Source organism: Diadema antillarum, unplaced genomic scaffold, assembly GCF_040938485.1.
Source record: "Diadema antillarum isolate AM-2024a unplaced genomic scaffold, OU_Dant_1.0 seq00000906_RagTag, whole genome shotgun sequence".
In the NCBI taxonomy this organism is placed as follows: domain Eukaryota; kingdom Metazoa; phylum Echinodermata; class Echinoidea; order Diadematoida; family Diadematidae; genus Diadema; species Diadema antillarum.
The window spans coordinates 287,393-309,343 of NW_027271764.1; the positions used below are offsets into that span (position 1 = coordinate 287,393).

A 21,951-nucleotide genomic window follows, 5' to 3' on the forward strand; every position below is an offset into this window, starting at 1 on the left:
CAATTTCAAAATTGGTGTCTATGATGATCTATAGGTGTAGTTATGCAAGACACTCTTTGTGTTTGTACTTGACAAAGCGTTGCCATGGTAACCGCATGTTTTCTTCGAAATCTTGTGGAGTGAACAACTTCCACAGTTTTGAAGCAATTGAAATCAAATTTGGTAGGCATTATGGCCTTGAGGCATAGATGTGGAACACATAATTTTTGTGTTTGTCGGACAAAGCGTTGCCATGGTAACCATAATTTTACCAAAACCTTGTGGATTGAATAACTTCCACATCATTCAAGCATTTAAAGGACAAGTTCACCTTCATAGACATGTGGGTTGAGTGAATGCAGGAATTTTAGTGGAACACATCAATGAGAGTTCGAAGAAAATCGGACAATCCATTCAAAAGTTATGAATTTTTGAAGTTTCTGCTGGATGAGAAGACTACTATAGCTTGTGATGTCATATGAGTACAACTATATAAAGAAAGTATAAAGAATATTCAAGATATTCTCACTTTTCTCACATAATAAAAGAACACTTGACTTCTCTCTTTCAGAAGTCACAGGGAATAATATTACCCCTCACATAAGTCAGTAACAAGTCGAAGAAATGTGCACTTTATTCAAAAAGTCAAGTTTTTTGAAATTCCCTTTTTATTTTCTTTATATCGTTGTATGCATGTGACCTCATACACAGTAGTAGTCTTCTCCTCCAGCAGTGATTGCACAGATATTATAAAAATTCATAACTTTTGAACAGATTGTCGGATTTTCCCCAAGCTTTCACTAATGTGTTCTACTAATATTGTTACCTTCACTAAATCCACATGTATATGAAGGTGAACTTGTCCTTTAAGGTCAAATTTAGTATGTATGATGATCGGGAGGTGTAGTTATGCAAGACACCAATGTGTTAATATAAGAAAAATGTGTTGCCATGGTAACCACTCATTTTTTAATCAAATTGAACCATTTAATCTATGAAGGTGAAATTTGGTGTGTATGATGCTCTTTAAGTGTAGTTTTGCAAAATGTCCTTGGTATTTGCATCAGACAATTTGTTTCCATGGTAACCGCATGTTTTTTTTTAAATCCTGTGGAGTGAATTTCTTCCACAGTTTTCAAGCAATTGAAACCAAATTTGGTAGGCATTATGGCCCTGAGGTATAGATGTGGAACACATTATTTTTGTGTTTGTCACACAAACCGTTACCATGGTAACCACAATTTTACCAAAACCTTGCAGATCGAATAACTTTTCCATCATTCAAGCAATTAAAGTCAAATTTAGTATGCATCATGATCTAGAAGTGTAGTTTTGCAAGACACCAATATGTTAGTTTAAGGAAAATGTGTTGCCATGGTAACCACTCATTTTTTAAATAAAAATAAACCATTCAAGCTATGAAGGTCAAATTTGGTGTGTATGATGGTCTTTAAGTGTAGTTATGCAAAATGTCCCTTGTGTTTGTATCAGACAATGCATTGCCATGGTAACCACACTTTTTACCCAAACCTTGTGGAACTCAGTGTCAACTCTGTAATTGTACAGTAAACTAAAATTATTCTGCTTCCAATTCGACAAGTGCACAAACTTGGTATTAACGTCATTGCCCTCATGACATCACATACAATTTAAGCGACACAAGGGGCGGGGATATTAATCACCTTCAGTGATGATTCTAGTTTACATCAGTGTAGGGCAATTTGTCAATCAGTTACAATGAGAAAACATCTTGACGGAAGAATTTCTTGAATTTGAATGAAAGATTCTAGTGGCCTGAACCTGCCCACCAGAGAAATGTGTTAGTCTTGAGCCATGCATAAGGGATTATTATTTGTTCAGTATTCAAGACAGCAGGATAACCTGTGACCTGTCTCGGTCTCAATGAGGTAAGTGTGCACTTGAAAAAATTCCGCACCAGAAGCACACTGACAACAGTTGGCAAGAACCCAAGTTCCCATTCAAAAAGCCCTAAATACACTACATTCTATGTACCCTGGAACAAAAAATGGCATTTGGGAGGGGGGGGGGGGGTACAGAAACAACAGTGTTACAATGTACAAGACACGTGTCAGCAAAGCATATTGGTTCCGTGATAACAAGTACCAACTTGGTAGAACCAGTGCCCCAGTGTAGTAGAATAAGTGGGAAATCCCATACGGACACATGACATGAATGAAAACAATCCATATTCACAACCTTCATGCTTGCATTTGATGAAATGGAAAGTTTTGAGCCAACAATAATTTCCTGTTTGGCCCTGTAAGATGAATTTCTCTCGCTTTTAATTCTGCAGAATCAACATATAAAGTACATGTAGTATTTACATAGTAACAAGCAAAAAAAAAAAGCGCATTTTTATTTTTGCTCTAGATTCATGTCACACGAAATGTGCAAATAATTCTACACCATGAAAATTTCCATTTTTACAGTAGTCTCATGATTACACAGCAGAATTTCTTTGTGAGAAAAGAGCACAGATTTCCAAAACAAAAGAAAAAGAAAGTACAATGTGTATGGTGAGATTAGTTTTAAAGGCAAAATTCACCTTGGAAATTAGTCTTTCAGTGTAGTACATTGAATTTCTTTTTATTTCAAATGTTTTATAATTGTTATTGCTTGTTAGTTCTTTTTTTGGACAGAATATATGTATTTGCTTGGTCACTTTCTGAGTTACGTGTATATTAAAAACAAGAAAAATCACAATAGGTTTTAAGCTGCCAATATGAGTTCAATTTGTGAAGCTTCTGGTGGTTCAAATAACTTTTGTTGGATCATTATGAAAAAAAAAAATTACAATAGTAATTGAAATTTGGAATGTGGGATGATAATCATGATTCACATGTAATGTGCATGGGCACAAATAACAGGCAGCTATATGTGGGTCCATTGTAAAGCATTGAAACCATCATAAAATATGAAATGTCATTTAAGAGCACCACTCCCCCCCCCCCCCTTCTTGTGGTAAGGTTTGGTGTGTTAGTTTTGCTTAAATCACATAAGTGGATAATGTCATCTAGACTTTAAGGGGTATAGCACAAAAAATCTTGCAAGTTCTGTTCCTACCTGCAAGAGAAGTTTTAGGCCTACAAACTTCTCAGATTCCAGTCAGCACACCAAGTCACGGTGATCCTACTGATTGGGAGGAACTTTATTGTGATCATGGGCCCAGCAGGATATTATTAATCCCCTCAAGTGATTCTCAGACGGTGTTCTCCAGATGTTGGTTGCCATGGATACGAAGCGTATCTGGTCATGATCCTTTGGGATGTATTTGTGGGGAAAAAAGAGCACTTTGTCCTGTTGATCCTACTTTTAGGGTGCGTTCATGCAAATTTCGTAGCCAGAATCACAAACATGAATCGTGATTCAAAACGGCGTTTCAAATCACGGTCTCCGCGGAAGAGCGTTCATGCGGGCTTTCGTCAACGCTGATTCTAGCTCAGCTCATTATCTGCCATTGCGCAGCACACTGCGCAGTTTGTCCTTGTCTCTGCAATTCGAGCCTGACCTCCTGTTAAATTCTTCTTCTGCCAACTGATCAGTGAGTTTATTGTACACATTTTTATTTCGGTGAATACCTTCCAATTCGCTGTGACATTCAGGCTCTGCCCACAGATCGAGGAATAATCTTAATTCTTTGTCTGTCCAATTGTTTCCTTTGGTAGAACAGCTGCAGTCATTACTATTATCAACTCAATCGGAGAGTAATTACTTGTATTATCATAATAAAAAGCTAGATAGTAGCATAGAATCAATGTATGGCGTTGGTGTAAACAAACTAGTGCAGGTATGGTACTGAAACACACGGTTCGTAAGACACGCATGCGCACAGCGCACAATGACGACATAAAATCATGATTGAAATCACGGTTGCGTTCATGCGGTTTATGCGATTGTGATTCTGGCAGAATCATGATTCAAAACGCCCTTTTTTCCGCATTTCAGATCAGCATTTTGAAACGGGTTTAAATGGAAAAATTGCATCAACGCAAGTAAACATGTTTAGGGACTAAACGCATTTAGAAACGCAATTCTAGTTTCGCATGAACGCAGCCTTAATGTTTTGCTGTTGTTTTTTTTAAGAGGTAGACAGACAAGCTGAAGAAAGGCTAGAAGTGAGAAAAAGAAAATACGATTGGCTTTTTAAAGGGGTAAGGGACGGAATGTGATAGTGCAAGTGTATATTCAGAACTTGTAAAATGAATAAGCAACTTTCCTAAATGCTTTGAACACTGCTTTTCCTTAAGTCTAGTCTTGGGATTGATTTTGTTTTTAGCATTGGCAGTTAAATCTCAATATTCTTTCAATTTGGTGGCACTTGGGATTTTACCACCAAATCCTTATGTGTTATTGGTTAATATTCTGTCAAGCAGTAGTGGTTACTTTCATCAAACATCGGCATAGTTGTAATTTGCTAGAGCAACAACAAAAAAAGTAAATGAACTACCCGTAGTATGCAATAAAATAATTTCTCTTTTTTGCCATAATGTAAATTTCGATCTGTATTTATTTTGCATTTTTGTCTGAACAAGGTTGTACTGTGGAAATAATATTGCATTTGATCAAGCACTCAAATATTAAAAGGCATATGTACCCAGTTGGCCTTGAAATGAGCTGTAGTTAATGAAACTATACTGATGCAGTGTTGTGTATTGAGCAGAATAGAAAAGGGGAGGGTAAAAAGAAATGGGGCAGTTGTGTTTATTGAACTGCGAGACGAATTTGGCTTCAAGGGCTGCTGCATGAGACTTGCTACCTTTAATTAAGTTTTAATTCTATGTACAGAGCTGGGAACAATCATAAGAACTTTATACTTTGCCAGGTTTGTCTTTATTCTGCAATCAGATCAGAGAAGATCTCAAACAGCACATGCTAAATTACTATTAGAAAGTCTTGACAGTGGTACTGTGCAGTGCACCACCTCCGCATATTTATCAGCTTCACAGATTTCAAGACGATAGGAACAAAAACAACTAGACAGCCTGATCTCAAAAAGTGTTTGAACAAGTATTCCTTCTTGCAGATCTTGAAAGATATGACAGTTGAAACATTTTGAATTCATCATTAAAGTGTACATGTACAGTATGTCGAAAATTAACAGCCCTACTCATGCAAAGGCCATTATTGCCTGTGAGGTTTTACTTCAAACAAACCCAAGTTAAAAGTGGATCAAAGAGATCAGCAGAAGAGATTTTGCATGAGAAAGTAGCTTTGTATTGTGATCAGAATTTAATGGAAACCAAAGTCCAAGTATCAATATGGATTGAGTTTAAAAGTGTTCAGCAATATTAGTGGAACACATCAGTGAAAGTTTGAGGAAAATTGGGCAGTCAAAATTCAATAGTCGTGAATTTTTAAAGTTTTGGTGCTGTCATGCCTGGATATTAGGAGACTGCTGCACTTCATGGCAGCATATGGGACAATATTTAAAGAAAACATTTGAAAGGAGAATTCCACAAACTCCCATTTTTCATATTTGGGCTATGGTTTCCTATAAGAGATTACGGAAGAGGTAGGACAAAATTGGATCTTTCATGACTGATTACTGTAAAAGTGGTTTCTTTTGCGTACAGATCATTCTTTCGCGGTTTCCATCGGTGCCGACTTTTTCGCGTTTGTTTAAATTCGCGGTCGGCAAAGTCTGTGAATTCACATTCGGCAAAAACTGTTTTATTTTGAACATGAAAACCCAAACTATAATCCAATCATTCTTTTTATTAAATAGAAATTGAAATCAAATGCAGGCTTATCTGAAATCCCGTCTCTGGAGTACTTTATAACATGCTTGTAAAATTGCCTAGATGACCTACATTGCGCGGTATCGCTGTGTGTTTGTTGACCATCAATATACTCAATGCGCGGAATCTTCGTGTGTGCATGTGCGCAATTTAGCATTGTAACAAGCGGCGAGTTCAAAACATTTTCGCGTGATGTTAAATTCGCGGTTCAACCTCAAAGCGCGAAAATAAAACCACCGCAAAAGAAACTACTTTTACAGTATTTTGTTTTGTAAGCATGATTAGCATTAAGAATAGTGGTATCTCTTTCATATGGCAAAAACAAAGTCTTCACATGTCTTGTGACATTGAGCACAATTCTGTGTGAAAGAATTCTCGTAAGAGCTGTTAATTTTGTGAGGGTTAAATTTTCATGAATTTTGCTAAATCACTGTTGGGTCGCGAATGTAACAAATGGAAATTTTGCCACACGGTAGGTTATTAGCCCACTTTCAATAAGATAGCTTTGGAGTCTAACCTTGAAAACAACATCCTTCAAAAATGCCTTTTGACGTCGTCATAAAAATATATGTAATTATGTACGCGAAAGTAACAACTTTTACAGAATCTTAGGCTTTTCATTAAGTCTTGACAGCATGGATGGTTCTTTTAATAGATTACAACTGGCACCCAAGTGCTTACATCAGTGATTGGGATGTTTTCAAAAGCAACCTTTGACCAGTTTGAGGTATCGCCTCCCGTTTTCAGGAGATAAACGGAATAAACTTGAATGACGTCCTATCTATTTAAGTTGTGGGATGCAAATTAAAAACTGAAAAAAAAAAAATATGATGCCTGACAACGTAGAACAAGTTAATGATCAACGTGTCGACGTTGGGTGTGAGTAGTGTTCTCAAACACTCCACCTGAGCTCAGAGATGAAACTGCTTTAATAGTTGATATATCTACTAATCTACAGTTCCACCAGATGGACACTCTTTGTTGTTTTATGACAAACAATTCCAACTATGTGCAACCCCCCAAGTGTAGTGCTGCTTTATAAATATGCATTGTTGACTTTCATGACTAGAGTAAAATTCAATAAATTAATTAGTGGAAGAATAGAGTAAAAGTCAATAGATTTATTAGTGGAAGAGTCACAAAAATTGAGCCCAAGAAAATGTCTATGTTGTAACAAGTTCAATGATAATATAATATGGACTGGCCTTGAGGGGGATACAACATTTATTGCGCGAACTAGAATTGTATTGCCCTCACACCAATTTCGCTGGTTCAAACGGCAATCTCCTCAGCACAGTCTGGGTTCCAGCGAAAGGAATAGACATACCACACTACCCAATTCTTGAGCCATAAGTTGTAGTTTTTAGAAGGGGAACATCTTTTACTGAATGTAATAGACAGCCAAAATTTTGATTATGACGTCATATTGTCGGTGCCACACATAGCTTCAAAGCCCGATTTTGATGAGCTTGTCTTATGGAAGGCCTGGAAAGGAGATGATGTTGGGTAACTCATGGTCACTTTAGCTTTAGCGGATCGATAAGGCCAGATTTTGACCTAACTAATCACCGTTGTACTGATTTTTCCCCTGAGGGAAGCTCTCAGAGTGCCATCTTCATCTCTCTTCCACCTCCCTGGTTCAAAGAACAATTAATATCATTGGTTGCAGCCACATAAGTGCAAATTGAATGAGCTGTGATGCCTTAATCTCAAAAGTCTCTTATTTTGTGCACAAAGATGTAATGAAAATCATTCATTTGAGTCAAGTAGATATTATACTCAGTATATCAATACAACCTGTTCACCCTTAGAAGTCATATTGCTCTCTTTAATGCACAGCAAAACAGTAGTGTAAATTTGAATGATGTAAGTTTTTCAGAAGAGGAATACAAATGGTGGTAGATATCTGTGTCAAGGTCAAAGTGGTGCTTGTGGAGCTTCATCACTTCCTAAATTGACACATGAGAATGCCACTGATATCATGCTTCGCTTAAGAAAACATGAACTTGAAAATCTTGTAACTTTCATGTGTACTATAAAACTAGGAATGTTTGCATGTTTTATTTTCGAGAATTTTGCAAGAACCTAGATCAATGAAATCAAAATGCATGCAAAAGTTCTAGTCTACACTATAATGCATATTATGCATTGAATGTCAGTGACAATTTGCAAAAATTACATGAGGCGAAAATGGCTGTTGGCTTCAATTCGAAAAAAAAAATCATGCTGCAAAAATGATCTTGCTTTACAGTAAATATTTGTGATTTTGATAAAAACTTTTCCTATACTTTGTCCAACAAATATTGATGTCGAACCTTAAACTTCCATTTTGTTCTTTTTCATCTCCTCAGTGCAGGATTGAAAAAAAAACAACTTTATTGCTCTCTCTTCTTGATACCTTATTATCATTTCAGCTCAATCATTAAAAGATACTTTTTTCTTGAACAAGCTGTAACTGAATTGAATACTTACTGACGTTTCTTTGGCTGCGCAAGTGTGCACACCAGTGTGCACACCACACCGCACATGCAATGTACACTTACGTGGTGTCCCTGAAAGATTTTCAGTGGCAGATGACGCGTGATGGTGACTCAGTTGTCAAAGTTAAAGGACAAGTTCACCTTCATAAACATAAGGATTGAGAAAATGCAGCAATATTAGTAGAATAATAAAAGAGCACTTGACTTGCCTCTTTCTAAAGGCAGGGGGAATAATATTACCCACAACATTTGTCGGTAACGAGTCAAGGGAATGTGTACTTTTTTCAAAAGATGGAATTTTGTGAAATTCTCTTTATATTTTCCTTATATTGTTGTACGCATGTGACATCTAAGTTATTCATACACTGCAGTAGTCTTCTCATCCAGCGGGTACTGCACAAAAACTTCAAAAATTCATAACTTTTGAACGGATTGTCTGATTTTCCTCAAACTTTCAATGATGTGTTCTACTAATATTGCTACATTCTCTCAATCCTTATGTTTATGAAGGTGAACTTGTCCTTTAAGGTGCACAAAAACAAAAACTTGGCCAAACCTCTTGTTTCATTTTCATTTTTGGTGTGCTCACTTCCTCGTCAGATTTGCATCCTAGTGGATGATTTCTTATCCTGCAAAGAAAGGGCTATCACAAGTGATGGGTGGGGCATCATAAATTAAAACTGATGAGAGTTATAGGAGCATAAAGCGTGTGTTAAAATAAACATGAAATCTAAAGCAAAACGGAACAGTGCACTGTCATTTGCAAGCAGAAGTAGTCTGTTATGTCATACCTCAAAATGAGGACTCTCATAGACATTGTGCACTGTCAGTTTTAGTAGGGTTCAATGGGTAATTAGTCAAAATAGGCCACTAAAAATAATGGCTTCTGAAAGTTATCAGTAGAGAGCATACATGTTATTTTCTGACAGATTTAGCAAGACTTGGAGAGGTCTGGTGAAAGGACGTTACTGCCTTTTAAGTCTTGTGAAACTTCAGAAAAAAAATCCCAATTAGATGTTGTTTACTTATGTCAACTGTGAGCTGTGAAAGGAAACGAATGAAAATCTTTTGCGGATGTGTTGCGGTGACCGTGACTTCAAATTTTGAGGACTAATTTGCCAGATGTGTCGTTCATTCACGTCGACCAATAACTGAGAAAAGAAGACAGAAAGTTGTGTAGTGGCTGTTATTACACTCGTAGCTATGACTTTGATACTGAGAAGTGATTAGCCAGATGTGTGTTCTTTTCATGTCAGCTGTAAGCCAAGTCTTCTTTGGAAACAACCCTCCCATCACATGACTTCTGTATAGTAGCTAATTACGAACTGTAAAGCGAGATATTTTTTGCGGCGTGAAATCTCCGCAAATTGCCACTGGCAGTCTATGCTCAATAGCGTCGACAGGAACTTTATACATTAGAACATTTTCATTTCGCAAATCTTGGCTCTCGCGAATTTCAAAATATCTAAATGCATGCAAACATTTCTGGTTTTAAAGCACAAGGTGCAGAATGGAATGAAGAGTTTGGAACATTTTTTTTTTTTATGTGTTTGATGTCTCTGTTTGACCTGCATTTATATGTGACCGACCAGCTCCAAATCTACAGAAAATAGGCCAAAATGAATTTCAAACATCTACATAGTTTAAAAGACCACTGGATACACAGAATATTTCACAAGGTTTTCATTTGCACAAATTTTGTGAGTCAGGAGGTGCTATAAGTTTGCAGTGGTAGAAAGACACATGAAAATATTGACTCTGATCTCAATATGAATGTGACATGCGCATACATTTTTCCGTTCAGTACAGTACTCCACAAGTGCAAATTTATCCATGTTCGCAAATTTATCCACATTTGCAAAATCATCTCGAAATCTCGATTCACAGAAGTTTAGACTCGCTGAATATGTGGAATATCTAACTGTAAGCTCTAAGATTTAAAATGATGTATAACTTGTTTATAAACTGGAGTATCCTAACCCATTTAAAAAGTGGGTCAAATAAGAGAGGTTTGGAATGCAGTATCATAGAAAAGGGAGAAAAGAGGATTTAAAGATTAGGGTCACTCAAGTGTGCAATACACATTTCCCTTTGAAGTAGCGCCTATCCCTAAAAACATAGTCCAGAAAATTTGTTAATGTTTCAATTTCAATTTTGTTTTTTAGCCACCAAAATTTGACAGTAGGTAGCAAAAAAATTACTCTTCCAGGTAATGGCAAACTTAAGAAATTCGAGGCGGTCAACCCATGTGATATATTTTCATCCATGACAGAGAATCTTCTCTGCAACTTTTTGTGGGTTTTGAGCTGGGCGGTTGTATAAATATTGGCTGAAATGCAGCCATTGTGGCTCGATGAAATCTCAAAATGATGACTAGATCCAGAAATAATCCAATATTTTAGACATAACATGAGTCATTTCCAGACATTGTCAAGTGTCTCTACCCAATGCAATAGTCTCATGTTTCTAGCCTCAAACAAGTGGGTTTCTGTGGCTTTATTTGAGTGAGAGTATTTTAGCCAACACCTTGTTGAGGAGCCCCAGTTTTAAGGCACAAAAGTATGTGTGCTTTTTATACGTGAGGTCTGCTGTATAATGATATTTGTGGAACATAATTGCAGTTTAGAAGGAATGTCTTGTATCCTTAAAGGGTAATTCTTCATCCTTTCTCACTTCTATTCGTTTCTTTGCCCTCCCCCGTGCAACAGACCATGAGTTTGCGGTGTTTCGCGGTGAAGATGGCGAAGCGCACGTACTCGACGCATACTGCCCTCATCTCGGAGCAAACATAGCCGTCGGTGGCCTCGTCAAGGGAAACTGCTTGATGTGCCCCTTCCATGGCTGGAAGTTTGAGGGCAAGGAAGGAAAGTGCGTTGACATCCCATACAAGCCGTCAGATAGTAAGTCTCACAGATACATGTATATGATTCGTCACGCCATACACCGGGGTACTGTAGTAACGCAGGGTACAACTATTCTATTGATTTGAATCCCTCATAATTCAAACTTTCTCTCTTAAAGTCGAAGCTATTTCTTCAGTCCAAATAGATTCGACTTGGGCGAGGTTGAGTGACTATTCTATGCACTAATCGAGGTGCTGGGTGGCTTTTGGCAGCAATGAATGGGCACCCATGCATACTATTCATCACAAGATTGATTTTTTTTTTAAATCACAAGACCTAACTGTTTTCCATAGAAAGTGATTTCATGCTAACAAATAGGTGGATTTCTAATAAATTCAATGTCAACAGAAAGGACACTTTCACTTTGTCAATGTTTCTGACTGGGCCCAAATTTAGTGAACTTTGATCATTTGTAAATTTCAGTGATATAAAGACTTGTATACACAACTTCATATCTCAATGTTTTGTTATGTTTTTCTGAAAGTTTGAGTATAATAATTTGCAAAAATTTCCACTCCACAAAACAGTCTACATAATACATGACCAAATACAACTTGTACCAGCTTAAGTTTTAATGTACTACATCATATGTTTTAGTATTTTTTTTTCTGAGGATCGGTGTGCTCTTCTGCGAAGGAACAAAATATTATGCCAAAATTAGATGACTTTGCATTTATTTTACAGTGCATGATAAACAGGTTATAAACTTGTAGCTTGAATTGTTTTCCAGTAATCACAAATGCGAGACAGCATTAACTATCTATGATATTACAAATGATATCTCTCTGTCCGCTAAGAACTTTTAGAGAATGATTTTCATAATTTTGTGTGTGTTTGCATATCTGTTGAAGGGAAGGAGAATGGCATTTGAATGTTCAAAGATTTGTTTGCAAGACAAATTCTTTGCAAATGTTGCAGCTCCTTGGATGTTTGTATACCCTCATACAGTATACTGCATAAAGAGAAAGAAAGAAAAACAAATATTTGTTAAATTTCCAAAGGCCAAAAAGGAGGAAACAGTTACTTTGTGTTGTGAGTTTTAGGTTGAAATCTCAAGATTTGTAGGACTGTAGTCTTCTTTCTGTGATAATCTTTTCATTCATTGTTTTCATACACAAACAAGAAAAGACTGGATGCCTCTGCTTCAGAGGTGATGGTAATGATGATGATGATGATGATGATGATGATGATGATGATGATGATGATGTAGATGATGATGCTGATAGTTCTTTGGTCCAATTTTCTGCAGTTAATGGAAACTTCATCTTTGGAGAAGTTATCCATCATTGTCACTATATCAAGTGACATTTAAGGACAAGTCCACCTTCATATACATGTGGACTGAGTGAATGCAACAGTATTTACTAGTAGAACACGTGAGTGAAAGTTTGAGGAAAGTCTGACAATCCGTTCAAAAGTTATGAATTTTTTAAGTATCTGCGCAATCACTGATGGATAAGAAGACTACTACAGTGTATGATGCATAGAACGATGATAAGGAAAATAAAAGGAGTTTTAAAGAATTTCACAAAACTTTACTTTTTGAATAAAGTGCACATTTCTTTGACTTTTTACTGATGTATGTAAAGGGTAATATCATTCCCCTTGCCTTCTGAAAGAGAGAAGTCAAGTGTTCTTTTGTTATGCAAGAAAAGTGAAAATATGTTGAATTTTCACGTTTATACTTTCTTTATATTGTTGTACACATGTGACATCATAAGCTATAATAGTCTTATTATCCAGCTGTGACTGAGCAGAAATTTCAAAAATTCATAACTTTTGAACAGATTGTCCGATTTTCCTCAAACTCTCACTGACGTGTTCTACTAATATTGCTGCATTCACTCAACCCACATGTCTTTATATCTCACATAAATGTAACGCATAGTTATAAAGTCCTCTCATGTTTTTATCATTGTCCCTGTCATCCAGAGCCTATTCCAAACGTAGCGCACTCTAAGGCGTGGCCGATGCTGGAGCAGAACGGGCTGGTGTTTGTGTGGCACGACGCGGAGGGGCGGGAACCGCAATGGCAACCAGAATCCATGGATTGCCAGAAATGGGGCAAGATGCGTTTCCATGGCAAGACGGAGCACACCATCTGTGCCCACATAGAGGTATGTAGGCTCTGTCGCTCTCTTCTGCAATGAGGAGTGTTTGGAATATATTTGATGCATGTATAAGATAGCCACATGATTTCAAGCGGGGTGATTGGTCAAAACGTGTCACATGGCATTCAACTTATTTTGCGCACTGCATAGGAGTGTAGATGTTGCACCAAATATTAAAGTGATATACCACTCTTGTGATATCATGTTGAAGTTTGTCTATCATTTGTCGTGTATTTGATCTTATGTTACCCTTTTTCTATTTGTTATTCATCAAAACTTGCTGTCTTATAAAAGGAATAGTACTCTTGTCCCATTGTGCGACAATGTAAGTGCAGTGTACGCTCGGTATCTTTAGATGGTGTGCACTGTGTACTCACCTTGCAGCGCTTATGCAGGGGTGGCACAAATCTAAAGAAACCTTGCATTCACTGCATGTACACTACCGTGCACTGTGCCGTGCACTACTTCTGTGTAACTCTGTCTTTGAAAGACAAGTTTGCCTTCATATATATTATGTAGATCAGGCGTATGTAAAAATATAAGTACATGAAAAATATCAGTGACAGATTGAGAAAAATTTGCAAAAAAAAAAAAGTTTGCAAATACTATTAATGGGTTCCCTCCACTACATCCAGGAGCAAAGTTACTAGTTTCTAAGCTTCTCTCTCCGTGCTATAAACACCAGCACACCCCTTGTCTGGTTGGCCCCTTCTTAGGGATGGTAGACAGTAACATAGAAGAAGAAGTAGAAGAAGAGTTATTTTGCAAACAGGCAGACAGACAGACAGACAAACAAATCAAAACCAACAAAAACATGACTTCCTTGGTAGAGGTAAAGTAACTTTTATTGACACCACCCCTCTGACTCTGTGGAAGAAGAGAGCCCCAAATAGTACGGTTATTCTGTCACATGACTAATCAGTCAGATGATTTCGCTATGTCACATGACTGATCAGTCAGGTGATTTCACTGTGTAACGTGCCTCCTCACCCAATGTCCTCCCTGCCAGGAAATCTCGGAGAATGGAGCGGACTGCAATCACCTCGAGTACGTCCACGGGAACCTCTTCGTCAGCGGCAACGACTTGAGATACATGGGGACCAAGTAAGTCGCGACAAATTTCAGGATCAATTTATTTGGGATCGAACGGAGAACAATGTCCTGGGCTTGTAAATTGTGAGGGGTTTGGGGTTCACCGTGTGTGGTGTAGATCCAGCTCCATCCCTGGATGCAATTCAATGCTCGATGATCGTAATCGTTCATCGCTGTTGTCATTGTCATAGAGGGGGTGCTGTGGTATAGTGGATAAGACTCCTGGCTCCCAATTGGGGGACCCAAGTTTTGATTCCCACCCAGTACTTTCAGATGTTCTTGGATGAGATGTTATTACCAATCTCGTCCCTCTTGACCAAGGTGCATTTGGGAACCGGGCAACGCTAGGGTAATGATAATGACAGGGCCCTCTGGTAGAGCAGTTGCAACATTGAAGGGGCTACCCAGGATAAATAAGACCTTATGATTATTAGTATAACACAATTATCATTTATTATCTCATGTTATTTTCCCCGAGACTATATTCACTAAAATGCAGGAGTTTCTATGATTGATATTCACTTGATGGTACAGTAGGGCCTATGGATTCTAGTGCAGTGATGATAGGCATATATTAGGGGGGATAGTAAAAAACCGACAAGGACAACCAAAAAAAAATCCAATCTCGATAAGGACAAACGAAAATATCCTATATGTTGATTAAACCTACAATTCCGCAGTAATGCACATTTCACGAAATTGAAATCTATGCATTGAATTTTAAAAAAAGAGAAAAACACACACCAATTGCATTATATTCCTCCCTCCTGTATCAACCCCTCTTACCTCCCCACCCCTCTTCCTCATAACCTCTCCTTCCCCTCCTATCACTACCCCACCCTTGCTCCCTTGTCCCCTTATGTTCCTCCTTCGTTATTGCCCCATCCCACCTATACCTCTTTCCCTCTTTCCCTTACCACCTCTCTTTCCCCCTTCTATCACTACCCCACACTTCCTCCATTGCCTCCCTTACATTCCCTCCCCCTAATCACCACCTCCTTCCTCCCTCATCCCCTTTCCCACTCATCCCCTTTCCCACATCACCTCTCCATCCCATCCCACCCTCTATCCCTCCACCACCATCACGACCACTCCTCTCCCCATCAGGTGGTTGAGCTGGGCACGACACTCGTGGGGAGGGACGTGGGAACAGGACCCAGATGACAAGCACATCGGTATCATGACAATCTACCACTCGTTCAGCCTGTTCGGGATCCCGCTCATGATGACGCAGACGAAGAGCGAGGCGCGGCAGGTGGGTAGCAAGGAGCACTCTCCAACTTCTCTTCTATTCTTTGACAAAGTGTCATCGGAGGCGCTATGTTTTTGAGAGGGTTGTCTGTGCACCTGTCCTTCCTGCATTCATTTTGGTAAAAAATGAAAGAATTGAAGTCCAAAAATCGAAACTATCATCTCAGACAAGCGTGCATGTGAATACTCATGATTAAACATTTTCATATGGATGCTGGACTGGCCAGCTTATCACATATTGAGATGTTTTTTTTTCGTGGCAGAAACAGGAGAATTTATGAAGAGTAAAACAGGATTAATCCTTTTTTGAGCACTCTGCACCGTTATCATTATTATTTGTTCAGCAATTCAATATTCAATACAAGCAGACATAGAATACAAAGGGAAAATCATATTACATGATATAAAGATTTCGGTGATTCTAGGTGCATGCCGCTGGTTGCCAGGGGAGGAAAAGGCAAACATAATCACCGAGGCTCAAGGCCTTCCTCCCTGACCAGTGCATGCACCCAGAATCAGTGTAAAACAGCCACAAACACTATCAAATAATACCACTGTCCCCAGAAAATCAGAGCTGTAAAGTGCCATCTTCAATTCACTCTTGTCTTGGTAAAGAAGTTATGATAATGAAGATAGGTCTTACCAAGCAAACAAAGCACATAAAGTTGTAAGCCTTGGAGATGTAATAGAAAATCAAGCGTGTGGTGGTTCACTATATAATGTCACTGATATATCCCTGATTTTAGATCTAACTTTTTTTTCTTTCTTTTTGGGTTGGAAGGTAAGTATCTTGTTTGAAATGCTTTCGTTCAAGAGAATGGTTATTGCTTGTTATTTAATGTTGCCCCAAATTACTGGACCTAAAGGCTACTTGGTTGATCACAAACATTTAATTGTCTAGTGAACAAAGAGCTTTGTAGTCACCTCTTTTAACTTGAACATGTTTTGCTTGATGGACATCCATCACCCCAAGTTTGCCCTCTCACCCCTCATTACAGAATGGACCAGCCCATGTGCTTTTATATTTCTACCTGCCATTTGGGTCGGCTGTCATCTCGATAGGGGTGACACCCACGGAGGGACTTGTGCAAAAGGTCACTCAGCAGGTCTTCAGCACAGCTTTTGTGCCCAGGTGGCTGGCCAAATTCTTTCTCCTTGCAGAATATCTTCAGGTGAGTCACTCAAAGAATAATATGGAGAGGGAGTTTGCACCCCTTTTTTTTCCTCATCCTCATTTGATTTGAAGTTCCTCTTCTTGTGAAGATCTGTTGGAATAGTCCATGTTAAAGCAGGGTGGTCCTTAACTGCAAAATTTGAGCATGTTGCAAGCTGTGACTGTGAGAAGACTGCAGAAATTATTTGCATGAAGTGCACTTAATGAGCTGGTAGGGTGCAATATTTTGTGACTTAATCCTGATTGTGTTGCTTACTTTCGATGCTCTGTCTCATGTTTTGTGCACAAATTTCGTGGTAGTTTATTGTTTCTCAAGATTTGCACATGTTATATTTGATTGCATTTTATTTTGAGCATGTGGCCAATTCTCAAGGATGGTACATATCATTCTGCTGGCTTTTGAGGCTGTTGCACAAGAATTCCAGCATGTTGCTGCAACACAATCAAATCCCTCGTTGCACATCTTGTGATGATGGTAGTGAAAAATCCCTTTTTTTTTGTGTGTGTGTGTTTTTTTGTGTTTTTTTTTCAAAGTTTCATTGTCTTGTTTCGTAGTGCTTCAGCATTTGCCAGATATATCAGGAGAGGCACTCATACCATGTGACTCGTTTGATTTGTGATCCGTTTGTATTCCAGTTTGAGCGCGACATCACGATTTGGAACCACAAGACCTACCTCAATAAGCCAGTCCTGGTCGCCCAGGACAGGCTCATCGGCAAGCACCGGCGCTGGTACTCACAGTTCTTCTCGGAGCACACCCCACGGTTCAGCGACCAGAAGCCGACACTGGACTGGTAGTCCCGTCATGACTGTCGGGATCTGGGTGGGTGGAGCGTTAGGGTTGGGGGAGGGGGAGGGAAGGGTTGGAGACCAAGCGTCCTGACAACCTTCAGAGAGTCGCACTGAAGATGTATCAGTGCATTTTATATGTGTCATAGTTTGCAAGACACAAAGGGAAAGTGTGATTTTTTTTTTTCTTCACCATTTTCTGTGATCAGGATGTTGTCCCAGACTTAGCCAAGAGTTGTGGTCGAGTGAATGAAGATTTTTTTGACAGTGATTTGCTGATGAAGGATGCTTGTGTATATCTGTAAGTATTTCTCCCACCACTCAACCTCAGCAGAACGGTAGCTGCAATTCAAAAAAAGAAAGAAATAGAATAACATAAATACATGTTAAAAAAAAAGAAAAACACAGAACAATGTAAATGCTTTTGCAAGCATGGAAAATGGAAGTGAATTGTTGATGCATTCTTGTTCATGGGTGGAATTCTTTGCCGTGCATAATTTTTGAATTAGAACAATAGAATTTTTACCATGTGTTTGTTAGGAAAGTGATAAATTAGATTAAAGGAAGAAAAAGTAGTCACAGTGTGATGTGCATATTTTGATACTTTTAGGCTTGCTTTGATCATGGAAATGTTTGATAGATATGTTATGTTTGTCTTCTTCTTTTTTTTATTATGTGTTTGATGTGATTTAATACCAAAGTTTTGTGTAATATTTTCATGTCCAAGGGAAATTAGCACACAAGGAAGTAATTTCTCTTTTTTCTAAATCAAAACACTGATTTGAATGACAGTGCCACTGATGTAAACGACTTGTGATAACTTGTTTTGAGACGGGCATGGGCCATTTGCAGTGGTATGGCTTAAACTCCAGTGATTTGTAACGTGATGTGGCAGATGATATGTGAGCACACATGGAATATTTATTAGTGATGAGAATATATATATATATATATATATGATGCAAAGTTAATGTAGGGTGTGAGATATAGGAATAGTAATATAAGCTACACTTGAAGAAAAAATCAAACAAAGAAGATAAGAGGAAGTCATTATCTTGATTTTATAATGGTTTCAGTTTTTTTGATAATTGCGTTCATTCCATATAGAGATTGGTGATGAGAATATGTGTGCGATGGAGCAATAGGAATATGAAGTCTTTCTATTTTTACCCCCATCTCTGTCCACTTGTATGTCTTTTTTGTCTGTAATTAAATTTGAAGGATTCTATCTCGAATTGAGAATTGGGATGTATGAGACCAAATCATCATAGTTTTCACTGTTCTCGGAGCATCGCATTCACATGTGAATTTGCTGTGGTATTGAATACTGAAGTAATTTGTTCGCCATTAACCTCATTGGCAAAATATCAGGGTCACAGATTTAGATACCATTCAGTATTTGATGTGATACTGTTCTCATTCATATAATGCCTCGATATTTTTGGTAATTTAAGCATTGTGCACGCACATAAACCTGCAACGGGAAAGGGCACAAAATTTGTGGGGTCACATGAGAAACACACCACCGAATGATTTGCAGTATTTTACGACATGATTTGATTCTTGCTTGGCACATTTCATGCAAAGTTTGAGTCGCCACCGCCGTATTTCACATTGTATTTCACTGGGCAAAGGAGTTCGTATTCATATCATATTGGATGGCATGAGTGGGGTACCAGGAAATAATGCACAAGTTATGGCCAATATTGCATGAATCGAAGATTCGAAGATTCATGCAATATTGGTTCGAATGAGTGCAATATTCCTTGGTATCCTAGTGATTAAAGCCATTATCATTTATATAATCATCTAGAGAAAGCATGAACCAAAAAAGTACTGTATTTCTACTGAACTTTGAAGTCGACTCTGCGCTGAAGAAAAAAAAAATAGGAGTGACTTGCACTTGTGTAGCAAGGTGTTTGCGTGCTCGTGTTTGCGTGCTCGTGAATTGCAACAAGAGTTTGCACACTTGCAGTTCACACAGTCAGCAAGCGCCCGTGCAACAGAGGAGACAGAATACGGTGTATTATTGCACAGCCAGTGACAATGGTAGCCTATGTGGAATTAATAGATTTGTCTATGCGTTTCATTGACTTCGCTTTCATATTGCAGAGTGAAAATCAAGCGGGCAAGAATATGCTATATTGTGTTTTTAATGCACTGCTCAAATGTCCTATGAAGCAGATTACATGAAATACTGTACAAGATAATGTGGTTTCACTGACGATGTGAGTGCACCAAAAATGACTTCACTTCACCAAATCCTGGAGGACGTTTTTTTTTTTTCTTTTACAAAATCTAGGATAAACTTTAAATGTAAACCATTTAGAGGTAGAGGTCAGGGTATTGTGGCATTTCAATAAAAAATCTCCTTGTTTGGTGTGTCATAAACGAAGGTTTTCAATCATATGCAGTGGAGATTCAAGCCATCTGCTGCTGCAATTGCGGCAATAACAGCACTTGATGTAGAGCATGTACATTTTGATCATGAATGGAGCACGTCATCTGCAGTGTCACATTTTTTTTAAAATGGAAGTCTTTGAAGATTGCCTCATCCTCGTATGTTGCCATGGATATAGCTATGAAAGTTTGGAAGAATGAGATCTAAGTCTCATTTGCGTCGATGAGGAGCAATTTGTCAATCAGCTGCAATAAAAATGAGATGCGGTGGAAATTGATGCATTTGCAATTTATTTAGTTTTTTATTTTTTTTTACTTCCAATTTGAGTCTTGGTGATATGATTTGCACCCATCACAGATCTCTTAGCAGTGGATTTTTTTTTTTTTTTGCAAGTGAGGCTCCGGAAATAGAATGCATGCCGTAATCTCTTGGTGTGGCTTTAGGCCTTGGATGCAATTTGAATTTGTGGAGGAATGTGGGTGGTCTGGGAGAGATAATAAATGGCAGAAGGTCGAGGACGCAACTACAGGATTTTTTTTTCCTTCTTCTTGTTCTAAGCCCACTTCCATAATACCCACCCATGTGGAACTGGTCAAACCACCTTGGTATCTCGTGCTTTATTGTAACATAATGTGCATGGAGCTACCTCCATGATATACTGTATGTGCCCCTACATCACAAGACCACCAAAAACTACCAGACATGGACTTTTAGTGCAGGACAGATTCTGCAAGAGCAGACTCTTAGCTTTCAAATGATGTATATAACTCAATACAAATGGGCTTCCCTATAACCCGTCTTTAAAGTGGAAAGAAAGTGCACACTCTGGAAAAGTGCTTTCACTGAAAAATAGGGGGCTTATGTGAAGCTTAGGGTCTATTCAGTCTCACCTTGCTGTGTTCTTTGCGGTGAATGGGACGAAAAATAGGATGTAAAATTCAATAGAAATCACAAGGGATTATCAGATTAAGCTGACATATTGCACGTCCTTTGAAGCGTACAGTCTATTTAAAAGGTTTAAACTCACCAAGCTGTGTTCTGTGCATTGAATGGGACAAGAAAAACAACAACAACAATAACAGCAACAATAATAAGATGTAAAATTCCACAGCAACCACAATGAAGAGATTATCAGATTAAAGGGATCGTATAGTTTCGGTTGAGACCTAATTTCAGATTTCTAAAATTTTTTGGTAAGATAATGAGAAACATCCTATGAAATATGAAAGAGCATGTAATTCTATGAGGAATTCAATGTTTATTTGATGAAAATTGGTTTTGAAATGGCTGAGATATCCAAAACAGAGTGATTCTAATACGTGTGGGACCCACACTTTATTACGATCGCTTTGTTTTACTTTGTTTTTGGATGTTTCAGTCACTCCAAACTGGATTTTCATCAAATAAACTTTGAATCCCTCTGAAAATGGTATGCTCTGTACTATTTCATAAGTGTTTTCTTGGTATCTCGCAAAAAGTTAAAAGCCTATTTCTCATCTCCACCAATACTGTACTATCCCTTTAAGATGAAGATTTGCACACTCTATAATACATTCCCATTCTGTTCATGGCTAAATACTATCTTACAAAGCACTAACATCATCCTTTCAAAATTTAGTCGAGTGGGAAGTGTGTAAAGAGTTTCTAGGAAATGAAAAGGAGGCTTAAAGACATACCAGATCACATCATTCTAAATTTGAAAAAAAAAAACTGTTTTATAAATACTGCAAAAATAACAGATTTACCTTTCATATTTGTTTTTATCTTCCATATTATAAATCTATCTTGAAGAAGAATTGCTCTTTCAAAAGATATGAAAAAAAAAAACTAAAGACTGACAAGGTTGACAGAATTTACCCATTTTGAGTCCTAGCGTGAATTTGGGCTTGGGACTTTTTGTTGGTTTTGTGACACACATTCTCATTTGTCTGTGTAGGCTATAGAGATAACACATAGTGTACATGCATGCATACATTCATACACATTATGTATTAAAAACAAACAAGCGCATG

The 21,951-nt window shown here is 38.0% G+C and overlaps 1 protein-coding gene across 1 annotated transcript in view; it reads left to right on the forward strand.

Moving 5' to 3' along the window:
- The window catches only part of LOC139741126 (cholesterol 7-desaturase nvd-like), a 43,723-nt gene extending 26,156 nt beyond the window's left edge, over positions 1 to 17,567 (forward strand). The window contains exons 2-7 of the mRNA XM_071651712.1: positions 10,927 to 11,118; positions 13,054 to 13,238; positions 14,242 to 14,336; positions 15,432 to 15,579; positions 16,574 to 16,747; positions 17,386 to 17,567. Of these exons, the coding sequence (XP_071507813.1) occupies positions 10,927 to 11,118; positions 13,054 to 13,238; positions 14,242 to 14,336; positions 15,432 to 15,579; positions 16,574 to 16,747; positions 17,386 to 17,547 (956 nt within the window). The 3' untranslated portion in view covers positions 17,548 to 17,567. The remainder of the gene's footprint in view (positions 1 to 10,926; positions 11,119 to 13,053; positions 13,239 to 14,241; positions 14,337 to 15,431; positions 15,580 to 16,573; positions 16,748 to 17,385) is intronic.
- Positions 17,568 to 21,951: the final 4,384 nt, after the last annotated feature.